At 42.0% G+C, this 13,358-nt stretch overlaps 1 protein-coding gene across 2 annotated transcripts; it reads right to left on the bottom strand.

Annotated features, from left to right (window-relative positions):
• Positions 1-230: 230 nt before the first annotated feature.
• On the bottom strand, positions 231-13,353 carry LOC144599914 (uncharacterized). 2 transcript variants are annotated; one of them, XM_078411178.1, is made up of 7 exons: positions 13,131-13,353; positions 5,931-6,035; positions 4,781-4,879; positions 2,509-2,562; positions 1,126-1,179; positions 678-721; positions 231-546 (listed from the first exon to the last, which is right to left on the bottom strand). In XM_078411178.1, the coding sequence occupies exons 1-7, from the start codon at positions 13,327-13,329 to the stop codon at positions 475-477; spliced, it is 627 nt and encodes a 208-aa protein (XP_078267304.1). In that variant the 5' UTR covers positions 13,330-13,353; the 3' UTR covers positions 231-474. The 2 variants fall into 2 exon arrangements, with proteins under 2 accessions (XP_078267304.1, XP_078267305.1); XM_078411179.1 differs by lacking the exon at positions 13,131-13,353 and adding an exon at positions 10,772-11,000.
• Positions 13,354-13,358: the final 5 nt, after the last annotated feature.

Genomic DNA, 13,358 nt, shown 5'->3' on the forward strand with positions numbered 1-13,358 from the left:
CTTATCTGTCTGCACATAATACACATCCCTCCATATTCATTTGCCTATCCAAATGTCTTTTGAATGTCACTAATGTATGTGCCTCCATCACCAACCTGGGCAGTGCATTCTACGCATTCACCACTCTTGTGTAAAAAGTATCTCCTTTAAACTTTGTCCCCAGCCCCCTCCCCACCCACCCCCATCCGCATGTTAAAGCTATGCGGAACAAAGTATTTGACATTTCCATCTTGGAAAAAAGGTTTGGACTGCCTACCCAGTCCTCCTATGCCTTTGGATTGTTTGCATTCACATCTAAAATGATCCCTCTGGCCATATTTACACCTCTCCCCACCCTCTGTGCTCTGAGCCCCAGCCTGGCCTTTCCATCAATACAAAAGATAAAAGCTACAGCAGTTGGAAAGTAAAAAATCAGTTCACAAAAAAGCTTCATTCTACATTTCCATCTCAGGGAGTGGATTTTTTTTCTTCTTTTCATTTCTTCTTTGTTTGTGTTACTTGTGCATAGATGACAGATGAATCGTCATTCCTTAAAGGAGCCAGGTACTAAAAGAGAAAATAATCAAATTTATACAATTTGTTGCCATATATTTTGATATCAGCAAAACGTTGCAGAAGCTTCCAAAAATTGAAAATGCACTACTTGGTATTTCACCGCAAGGAATGAATGTACTGACCATATCTGTCTCTTGGTTGGAGGGTGATTTTCCATCACGGCGCCCTGTGATAGTTGGAAACATCACAATTAAAGGATGACACTGGTGGATCACACTGACAAAGGACGTGGTGGATGGAATACAAATGTCTGAAAACTACTGCATTTCACTTCATGATAAAGGATCAGCAAGACATTTATGTTCAGAAATCTCAATTGCAATCTGTCGTTGTGACATCAGCTCAGATCTCAGTACTCGGTCCTGAACCCACTCAGAGAAGGTTGAAGTATCAAGGTAGTCTCAGCTGACTGTCCTAGAACATGTCAATGGGTAGAGTGAGGGACATAGGCCCAGGAATACCTCATGGCCAGGATGCCCAAATAGTCAAGATTTCAGACCCAATGCCAACAATCTTCAACTTGATTAAACAACTAAAAAATGATTTTAAAAATGAAAAAGAGTGATTTACCAGTTTGTCCTTTATCCTGGAAGTTGATAGATCCATAATGAATATCATCTGTGCCTGCGAAGAATTAAATTAAGAATCTATTTATATAAATGTCAAGGCATTAGTTTAGTTTAGTATATTATTGTCGTGTCTACCGAAGTATAGTGAACAGCTATTTTGTTTGTGTGCTATCCAGCCAAGGAAAACGCTATACATGAGTATAATCAAGCTGTCCACAGTGCACAGATAAAATATAACAGGAATAATATTTATTTATATATATATATAATATTGAAGTCCAATAAAGTCCGATTAAAGAGAGCAAAATAAGAACGATTACTTCTAAATTAAATTAACATTAAATAATGTTCCACCAAATTCCACCATCAAGTCTCCTTCATCATTCAATCATGGCTGATCTATCTTTCCCCCTCAACCCCATTCTCCTGCCTTCATCCATTACCCCTGACACCATTACTAATCAAGAATGTGTCAATCTCTGCATTTAAAAATCTATTGGCCTCCACAGTCATCTTAATTGCACAGATTCACCACCCTTGGACTAAATAAATTCCTCCTCATCTCCTTTCTAAAAGAATGTCTATTTATTCTGAAGCTTTGGCTTCTGGTTCAAGACTCTCCCACTAGTGGAAACGTCCTCTCCACATTCACTCTATCCAGGCATTTCACTATTCGGTAAGTTTCAATGAAGTCCCCCTCATCCTTCTAAACTGCAGCAAGTACAGGCCCATTGCCCACAAACACTCATCATATGTTAAACCAATCATTCCCGAGATCATTCCAGTAAACCTCCTCTGGACCCTCTCCAATGCCAGCACATCCCTCCTCAGATATGGAGCCCAAAACTGTTCACAATATTCCAAATGTGGTCTAACCAGTGCCTTATAAAGCCTCAGCATTATATCCCTGTTTTTGTATTCTAGCCCTCTCAAAATAAATGCTGGTATTACAATCACCTTCCTTACTGCCGATTTCACTTGCAAATTAACTTTTTGGGAATCCTGCAGCAGCACTCCCAACTCCCTTTGCACCTCTAATTTCTGAATTCGCTCCCCATGCCTTTATTCCTATCACCAAAATGCATGACTCCACACTTTGCAACGCTGTATTCCATCTGTCACTTCTCAGCCCACTTTCCCAACCCGTCCAAGTCCTTCTGCAGAATCCCTGCTTTCTCTACACTACCTGCCCCTCCACCTATTTTTGTATCATCCACAAACTTGTACACTAGAACATGTCAATGGGGAGAGTGAGGGGCACTGGCCCAGGAATACCTCATGGCCAGGATGCCCAAATAGTCAAGATTTCAGACCCAATGCCAACAATCTTCAACTTGATAAAACAACTAAAAAATGATTTTAAAAATGAAAAAGAGTGATTTACCAGTTTGTCCTTTAACCTGGAAGTTGATAGATCCATAATGAATATCATCTGTGTCTGCGAAGAGTGAAATTAAGAATCTATTTATATAAATGTCAAGGCATTAGTTTAGTTTAGTTTATTATTGTCGTGTCTACCGAAGTACAGTGAACAGCTATTTTGTTTGTGTGCTTTCCAGCCAAGGAAAAGGCTATACATGAGTATAATCAAGCTGTCCACAGTGCACAGATATAGGGTAACAGGAACAATATTTATTTATATATATAATATTGAAGTCCAATAAAGTCCGATTAAAGAGAGCAAAATAAGAACGAGATTACTTCTAAATTTAATCAACATTAAATAATGTTCCACCAAATTTCACCATGATTCATCATTCAATCGCGGCTGATCTATCTTTCCCTCTCAACCCCATTCTCCTGCTTCACCCATTACCCCTGACACCTTTACTAATCAAGAATGTGTCAATCTCCGCAATTTAAAAATCTATTGGCCTCCACGGTCTTTTGAATTTCACAGATTCACCACCCTAGGACTAAATATATTCCTCCTCATCTCCTTTCTAAAAGAATGTCCATTTATTCTGAGGCTATGGCCTCTGGTCCAAGACTCTCCCACTAGTGGAAACATCCTCTCCACATTCACTCTATCCAGGCATTTCACTATTCGGTAAGTTTCAATGAAGTCCCCCTCATCCTTCTAAACTGCAGCAAGTACAGGCCCATTGCCCACAAACATTCATCATATGTTAAATTATTCATTCCTTAGATCATTCTCGTAAACCACCTCTGGACACTCTCCAATGCCAGCACATCCCTCCTCAGATATGGAGCCCAAAACTGTTCACAATACTTCAACTGTGATCAGACCAGTCCCTTATAAAGCCTCAGCATCATATCCCTGTTTTTGTATTCTAGCCCTCTCAAAATAAATGCTGGTATTACATTCACCTTCCTTACTACCGATTTCACTTGCATATTAACTTTTTGGGAATCCTGCACCATCAATCCCAAGTTCCTTTGCACATCTAATTTCTGAATTTTCTCCCCATGCCTTTATTCCTACCACCAAAATGCATGACTCCACACTTTGCTACGCTGTATTCCATCTGTCACTTCTCAGCCCACATTCCCAACCCGTCCAAGTCCTTCTGCAGAGTCCCTGCTTTCTCTGCACTACCTGCCCCTCCACCTATTTTTGTATCATCCACAAACTTGGTCACAAAGCCTTCAATCCCCTCATCCAAATCATAAATATACAATGTGAAGAGTAGCGGCCCAAGTACTGACCTCTGCGGAACTCCGCTAGTTACTGGCAGCCAACCAGAAACAAACCTTTTCTTGCCACTCTTTGCCTTCGACTATCCAGCAAACCTACAACCCATGCTAGTATCTGCCTTTTGATACCACGGGCTCTCATCTTCCTGAGCAGACTCACATGTGGCCCCTTATCGAAGGCTTTCTGAAAATCTAGGTAAACAACATCCACTGACTCTACTTTGTCCTGCTATTTACCTTCAAAGAATTCCAGCTGATTCGTCAGGCAAGATCTCCCCTTCACAATACCATGCTGACGTTGGCCTATTTTATCATGAACTTCTAAGTACTCCGTAACCTCATCCTTTGGAATCTGTGGAATCCTCTGCCACAGAAGGCAGTGGAGGCCAATTCACTGGATGTTTTCAAGAGAGAGTTAGATTTAGATCTTCGGGCTAAAGGAATCAAGCGATATGTGAAAAAAACCGGAACTGGGCACTGATTTTGGATGATCAGCCATGATCATATTGAATGGCAGTGCTGGCTTGAAGGGCTGAATGGTCTACTCCTGCACCTATTTTCCATGTTTCTATAATGGACCACTGGAGTCAGTCTATAGTTCCCACTATTCTGCTTTGCTCCCTTTTTGCACAGTGGGGGTAATTTTGGCAATTTTCCAATTGTCTGGAACCACTCCTGACTGTAGCGATTCTTGAAATATCAATATTAATGCCTCCACAATCTCTCAAGCCACCTCTTTCAGAACTCCTACATTTTTGTCTAAATCTCCATACCTCACAAACAGAGGTCTCAACCTGCAGAACACCACTAGTAATAGACCTCCAGGCAGTATGACACCATGCCACCACTACCATCCACCTTCTATTGGAAACTCAAATTACAAACTCAATTTGTATCCAATCCATCAAAACTCCATAAATCAAAATGTGCCTTAATAATGTGCCGCGTCAAATGCTGTTAGTTATACAATTCCTCTGATCTTTTTATTTCAATGTTACCTGGCTTCTGCTGGATTGCACCAGATGTTGAAGAAGGTTGAGATTTACCTTTCGCTTTCCTCTTTGATTGTGGAGATCTCTGTGTTTGATTTCCCCAACCTGTTCAGACAGAGGTCACCACTTTAAATGATTTTGCTTTTCTTTTAACTTCATACGCTTTTAAAAAAAGGACACTTGAGATATCCATGAGCTCAGATATGTCGACATATCAAAAACATTATAACCATATGTGATCAATCATTCCCTAGTCCATTAGATCAGGCTTGGTGATACTGCACTGTCTAAATTATGTACATGTTTTCAAAGCTATTGGGTTCATGCCCTACACCGATTACTCAACCTAATCATGTTGAGTGGACCTGAGCACTTCTATGGGACTGTTACATTATCAAAGATTACCTGGACAGTAATAAAAGACCATCTGAGAATACCACATTAGACTCAGAAGCATAAATTTAAATTTGAGAAATTGAATTTATGTGAAGATAGAAATAATTAATCTACTGCATAATTTCCCAAGCAAAAGTAGTCAATGGGTTGAATGGAATTATTTATTTGATAAAGAGGAAACAGTGAGTGTAAATAAGTATCAGGATGTCTTTAAGAATTGAGTGTTCCATGTGTCGGAGACCTTGATGAATTGTTGCACCAGGCACTGCTGTTTGGTTGAGAGCTACTGCCTTCAGTAAAGAATGTTCTGTTCATACCCTGGTATCTCACTGATAGACTCCATGTGACATAACATAGAAAGACACCCTCACACACACCAGATTGAAAGAGTATCTGAGCATATAATTGAAACTGACACACCACTGCCGTATTGTGGGATTGCCGCCAAATTGGAGGTACCACCTGATCAAAGATTATCATTGTGATTATTTGTAAAACTAAGATCTTTCTGCCCTCTCAGTTGGACACAAGAGATCTCAAGGCAAAGGAGATTGCTCATGACAACATTGGTAACCTAGAAATGGCAATGTTTTAGCAAATTGAACAAAAAAGGGAAATCCACCTTCTCAACAACGGAAACACAAACACATTTATGCATCTGATCCCAGGAACTGTTCTTTTCTCGTCAGCACATTGAGGAAATTGTCATTGCAAGCTTTTAGAATCATGTTCTCATTCAGAACTTCATCATGCACCTTACCTCTCCGCTTACAAATTCCCAGAAACAACACCACCGCCAGGATAATGAAGAGCAGAGAAGCCACAATGCCAATAATAATAATAATTTGTTCTGAAGGGATATCATCTGTCGGAAGAATAAGGACAGATGTTACTTTGAGCTTCAAAACCATCATTCCAAAGCATTTCCAACCTTCCAGCTGTAATCATGTAGCCTAGTTTATAATTAACCACCAGTGACGAGAGGTCTTGGACTTACTTCGTGAGGTTTTCAGGCCTCACTCACGAAGATCTGAGAGCTCCAACTGTCCTCGGTACCCATCAGTTTCCGGAGAGACCGGATACAATTTACACAAGGTTATTTTTCCTGGTTTCAATTAGCCAACCCCGTCTGGAATGAGATGTGTGCGGATAGCTAGATCCGAGTCAGCTGTGATGCTGCACACGATCCAACGGGTCATAATACAGCTTCTGCATCCCAGAGTACTTAAGGAGGTGGCTCTAGAAATAGTGGAAGCATTGGAGATCATTTTTCAATGTTCTATAGATTCAGGATCAGTTCCTGTGGATTGGAGAATAGCAAATGTTATCCCACTTTTTAAGAAAGGAGGGAGAGAGAAAACGGGTAATTATAGACCAGTTAGTCTGACATCAGTGGTGGGGAAAATGCTGGAGTCAATTATAAAAGACGAAATTGCTGAGCATTTGGATAGCAGTAACGGGATCGTTCCGAGTCAGCATGGATTTACGAAGGGGAAATCATGCTTGACAAATCTACTGGAATTTTTTGAGGATGTAACTAGGAAAATTGACAAGGGAGAGTCAGTGGATGTGGTGTACCTCGACTTTCAGAAAGCCTTCGACAAGGTCCCACATAGGAGATTAGTGGGCAAAATTAGGGCACATGGTATTGGGGGTAGGGTACTGACATGGATAGAAAATTGGTTAACAGACAGAAAGCAAAGAGTGGGGATAAATGGGTCCCTTTCGGAATGGCAGGCAGTGACCAGTGGGGTACCGCAAGGTTCGGTGCTGGGACCCCAGCTATTTACGATATACATTAATGACTTAGACGAAGGGATTAAAAGTACCATTAGCAAATTTGCAGATGATACTAAGTTGGGGGGTAGTGTGAATTGTGAGGAAGATGCAATAAGGCTGCAGGGTGACCTGGACAGGTTGTGTGAGTGGGCGGATACATGGCAGATGCAGTTTAATGTAGATAAGTGTGAGGTTATTCACTTTGGAAGTAAGAATAGAAAGGCAGATTATTATCTGAATGGTGTCAAGTTAGGAGGAGGGGGAGTTCAACGAGATCTGGGTGTCCTAGTGCATCAGTCAATGAAAGGAAGCATGCAGGTTCAGCAGGCAGTGAAGAAAGCCAATGGAATGTTGGCCTTCGTAACAAGAGGAGTTGAGTATAGGAGCAAAGAGGTCCTTCTACAGTTGTACCGGGCCCTGGTGAGACCGCACCTGGAGTACTGTGTGCAGTTTTGGTCTCCAAATTTGAGGAAGGATATTCTTGCTATGGAGGGCGTGCAGCGTAGGTTCACTAGATTAATTCCCGGAATGGCGGGACTGTCGTATGTTGAAAGGCTGGAGCGATTGGGCTTGTAGACACTGGAATTTAGAAGGATGAGGGGGGATCTTATTGAAACATATAAGATAATTAGGGGATTGGACACATTAGAGGCAGATAACATGTTCCCAATGTTGGGGGAGTCCAGAACAAGGGGCCACAGTTTGAGAATAAGGGGTAGGCCATTTAGAACGGAGATGAGGAAGAACTTTTTCAGTCAGAGGGTGGTGAAGGTGTGGAATTCTCTGCCTCAGAAGGCAGTGGAGGCCAGTTCGTTGGATGCTTTCAAGAGAGAGCTGGATAGAGCTCTTAAGGATAGCGGAGTGAGGGGGTATGGGGAGAAGGCAGGAACGGGGTACTGATTGATAGTGATCAGCCATGATCGCATTGAATGGCGGTGCTGGCTCGAAGGGCTGAATGGCCTACTCCTGCACCTATTGTCTATTGTCTATTGTCTATTGCCCACATCGTCTACGCTAAACACGATGCCCATCTACCCTACTCCAAACTGCCCACTTTTGGTTCATATCCCTATAAACCATTCCTATCGTTGAGTCTATCCTATAGTCTATTGTCTATCCATGTACATGTCCAAATGTTTTTTAAATGTTGTTATAGTATCTGTCTCAATCAGCCCCTCTGGCAGCTTGTTCCACCACCACCACCCTCTGTGTGAAGAAGTCGCCCCTCAATTTCCTACTGAATCTTTCCCCTCTCAGCTTAAACCTATGGTTTTTGATTCCCCTACTCTGGGTAAAAGACTGCATTTACCCCATTTATTCCCCTCATGATCTTATACATCTTTATAATCTAATTCCTCACTCTCTTGCCCTCCACGGAATAATGTCCAAGCCTGACTACTTCTCCCTATAGCTCAGGCCCTCTGGTCCAGACAACATCCTGATAAATCTTTGCTGCACTCCTTCCAGCTTAACAACACCTTCCCAATAGCAGAGCGACCAAAACTGAACACAATACTCCAAATACGGCCTCATTCACGTCTTGTACAACTGTAACATAACATCCCAACTTCTATACTCAATACACTGACTGATGCAGGCCAATGTACTGAAAGCTTTGACCAACCTATCTACTAGATCCCTCTGCTCTACAATACTCCCCAGGGCGATGCCTCAGGTCAAAGGCCACTCACACTCTGGGCTGAGACTGAAATAATGGCTGGAAGAGAACTGTTCACAACTGGGTGGCTCATGGCTTCAATCATCAATCCTTTCTAACCAGGAGCACGAAACCTATAAATGCCGGAAACCCTCAACAGATCAGGCAGTGTCCATGGGAAGAGAAACTAATCAGAGTAGTTTATTGTCATTTACACCTCAGTGCAATAAAGTTCCTTGTTTGCACGCAGCTCATTGATTAAATAATACAACTGATATAACTGGTACAATGTATGCAATGAGAAATGCCCAACATAGCACAAAGGTGCAAAGATTGTAGAACAAACTGAAGTAGTGCAAAGTTAAATTTTCAGTCTGAAAATCTTCATCAGATTCTAACAAAGCATTTTCAATCAGAAACATTAATTGTGTTTCTCTTTCCACAGATGCTCTCTGACCAGTTGGAGGATTCCAGCTTTCTCTGATTTTATTTCAAATTTAAGCAGATGTATTTATTTTTATTTTTCTCAAGCAATAGAGCAGCCTATTGCTATCAGTGCAGCTGGAACACACTATTCTATTGCAATGCTGCAGAAAATTCCTTTGTGTGTCTAGTACATAATCTTTCACTTCTTGTAGTAAGTTTGTCTAGTGCATCAATGCCACACAGTTGCCAATCTGTTCACACACCCATTTACCCAAGGCTCCAGTACTTGCAGGACACCTCAGTTCAGAATGATAGGAACATTTCTCGGGAATGTTAGTGGAACTGCAGCCGCCTGTAGTTAGGCCAAAGGATGGGGAGGTTTGTGCACCAGCACCCTGGAGGTCAAGGTTCAAAGTCACATCTGCCCCAGAGGAGTCTGATGGAAACAGTGATGACGACGCATACATGGGAAGACTTCTACCTGTCTGACAGCATGGAAGAGATGTCGAGGAGTGTCAGGGATCCCATCTCCAACCTCCCGCATAGATTTCTGCAGTGCCATTAGCACAGGTTTCCAATCCAAGGGTTGGGGACACAACAGTGGGAGTGGGCATGAGGGTGGCCTCTCCCTTGGTGCAGCGGCTGACGGAGCAGGGTCCTACTGTCACTGAGGCACAGGCAGAGGACAAGCAAAGTCTTCATTCCTCAGTGGAATGTTTATCTCTTCCACTCCAGTTTTAGTAGTTTCAGACTTCCCAGATGAGGCCAATGCAGGAACTATAGTTTCTTCCACAGAGAGGGGAGGAGGAGCTTGACAGGGTGAATGAGTGATTAGTTCGTGAGGAGTTGCACTCTTTCCATTGTTTATATAGGGCTTCTGTATACTTTCAATGCTATCCTGAATGATCCTTCTCAACTTTCAGCAGTTATGGGCTAGACATTCCCAATAAGCTGTGAAAATGTTGCAATCATTTTAAGGCATCTTTGAACACATCCATGAATCTTTCCCTCCAACCATCTGGTGGTCTCTTTCCATGACTGATCACTGAATATAGTGTTTGTTTCAGGGTCTGCTGTTGGGCATGTGATCAACGTGACCTGCCCAACTGAACCAACTGAGTGTAGATCAGGACTCAGTGGAGATGCTGGTGTGGGAGAGGACAGCAGCATTGGTTTACTTCTCCTTCATGTGAATTTGGAGAATTTTGCAGAGATGACCTTGGTGTTATCATTTTGAGGATGATCCTCGTCTCCAACTAAATCTGCACTAAACTTCATTTCCCTGCCCCACTGTACATCACTGGGCTATGAAATTAATTGTTGACAGTGACACCGTGAAAAACACGGAACAGTTCTCCTAGCTCAGGAGTAGCCTAACAGCAAAGGCAGACACATTCACCATTAGCTTCAAATTGTCTATCAGTGACAAGTGACCCTTATCATATCATGTGCTTCTGAGTCTTAGACTATATACAATGGAAGTATCCATACAGACATGCAATGGACTTGAGATTTAAAAGTTATGCTAATCAATAAATAGACAATAGACAATAGGAGCAGGAGTAGGCCATTTGGCCCTTCGAGCCAGCACCGCCATTCAATGTGATCATGGCTGATCATTCTCAATCAGTACCCCGTTCCTTAAGCTCCAACCACACTAAATCATGAAATGTAACATATTAGGAGAAATAAATAACAGGTTTCTGTGGAGACTACAGAGCAGCAGATAAGACACTTACCATTGGACTGCAGAGAGCACAGTATTAAAGCCTTGGACATATTTTGATGAATCAAAGTACAGTTCCATTGGTCTTTGTCAGCATCAGCTTTTGGAATGATCATCTGTAAAGATTTCTTTTCCTTCACTGGCTCCTTGAAAACTTTCTCTCCCACTCTTTTGCCATCACCATTCATGCAAACAAGTCTCATTGACTCAGTGACCTCAGACTCAGAGCAGGTCAGGGTAACGTTTCCTCCCTCAGTTATTACATTAGATTGTTCAACTGGGAAACAAGAATTTCACTGAGAATTAAAACAAAAGCTGGGGTCTCTACCCAATGTGTTCTTAAACCATGATTCCTGTAGAACTAACCCAAAGGATCACTGGCATCAAATTTGAGAATGTTGCTCAAAAAGCACCAATTTCCACAATGCTGCCACTGGACATCACATCCCACAGCCACGGATATTCCATCAATTTCAGCCTTTTCCATGCTTGAAGTTGACTTAAAAAAATAAACTGGAACTCCAGGGGCCAAGAGAAATTTGGAGATAGTTTTAGGAGCATCTGAGTGAGACTGAATGGTTCAGAATTGTTGCCATTATTATTGTCCCAGGTTCCTCTGTGACCAGCACATAATAAACAATAGACAATAAGTGCAGGAGTAGGCCATTCGGCCCTTCGGGCCGGCACCACCATTCAATGTGATCATGGCTGATCATTCTCAATCAGTACCCCATTCCTTGAGCTCCAACCACACTAAATCATGAAATGTAACATATTAGGAGAAAGAAATAACAGGTTTCTGTGGATACTACAAAGAGCAGCAGATAAGACACTTACCATTGGACTGCAGAGAGCACAGTATTAAAACCTTGGACATATTTTGATGAATCAAAGCACAGTTCCATTGGCCTTTGTCAGCATCAGCTTTTGGAATGATCATCTGTAAAGATTTCTTTTCCTTCACTGGCTCCTTGAAAATTTTCTCTCCCACTTTTTTGCCATCACCATTCATGCAAACAAGTCTCATTGACTCAGTGACCTCATACTCAGAACAGGTCAGAGTAACGTTTCCTCCCTCAGTTGTTACATTAGATTGTTCAACTGGGAAACAAGAATTTCACTGAGAATTAAAACAACAGCTGGGGTCTCTACCCAATGTGTTCTTAAACCATGATTCCTGTAGAACTAACCCAAAGGATCACTGGCATCAAATTTGAGAATCTTGCTCAAAAAGCACCAATTTCCACAATGCTGCCACTGGACACAACATCCCACAGCCACAGATATTCCATCAATTTCAGCCTTTCCCATGCTTGAAGTTGACTTAAAAAAAAATAAACTGGAACTCCAGAGGCCAAGAGAAATTTGGAGATAGTTTTAGGAGCATCTGAGTGAGACTGAATGGTTCAGAATTGTTGCCATTATTATTGTCCCAGGTTCCTCTGTGACCAGCACATAATAGACAATAGACAATAGGTGCAGGAGTAGGCCATTCGGCCCTTCGAGCCAGCACCACCATTCAATGTGATCATGGTTGATCATTCTCAATCAGTACCCCGTTCCTGCCTTCTCCTCATACCCCTGACTCCGCCATCCTTAAGAGCTCTATCTAGTTCTCTCTTGAATGCATTCAGAGAATTGGCCTCCACTGCCTTCTGAGGCAGAGAATTCCACAGATTTACAACTCTCTGACTGAAAAAGTTCCTCATCTCCGTTCTAAATGGCCTACCCCTTATTCTTAAACAGTGTACCCCAGTTATCAACGAAGAGTCATCGCCACAGAATCATACTGGCCCTTTTGATGAGAAAAGTGGAGGGAGAGCTCAGTGTCCCAAAACATTATGAAGATAGAACAGAGGAGGGAAGGTTTATTTGAGAACAGACAGCAGCCGTGTCCAATCTATGGCAACAAAGAGACAGAAGGTGATGATAGAGGGGTGTTTTTGCACCTGGAATCCTGCGACTAATGATGTACCACAAGGATTGGTAATGGGACCCTGTTGTATGTAATCTACACGAATGTCTTAGAAATGGATATGGGAGGCAAGATCAATAAGTTCACAGATGACAGGAAGATTAGTGAAATTGTTGATAGTGTGGACAATGGTCTTATTCTGCCAAGAGATATCAATGTGTTGGTGAAAGGGGCTGAGAAATGAAAGATGGAGCTTAATCCAGACAATTGTGAGGTGATGTGTTCTGTGGTGCAAATGAGGCTGGGACGTACACCATGAATGGCAAGCTCTGACAAAGTCTTGAGAAACAGAGAGTCATTGGAGTACACAGTAGGTCATGAAATTAGATATGTTAGAGAAAAGAAATAACATTACATTTCTGTGGAAATAACAAAGAGCAGAAGACAAGACACTTACCATTGTGCTGCAAAAAAATCAGTTCATACGGAATTAAAACCTTGAGAGTATTTTGATAAAACAAACCACAGGTCCATTTCCTTTTGTCTGCATCAGCGTTTGCAATGTTTAACTGCAAAGATATCTGCTCCTGCCTTAGCTCCTTGAAAGATTTATCTTCCACGACTTTGCCATCATCATTGAACCAAACAAGTCTCATTGACTCAGTGACCTTTGACACGGAGCAGG

The sequence above is a fragment of the Rhinoraja longicauda genome, chromosome 14 (assembly GCF_053455715.1).
Source record: "Rhinoraja longicauda isolate Sanriku21f chromosome 14, sRhiLon1.1, whole genome shotgun sequence".
Lineage (NCBI taxonomy): Eukaryota > Metazoa > Chordata > Chondrichthyes > Rajiformes > Arhynchobatidae > Rhinoraja > Rhinoraja longicauda.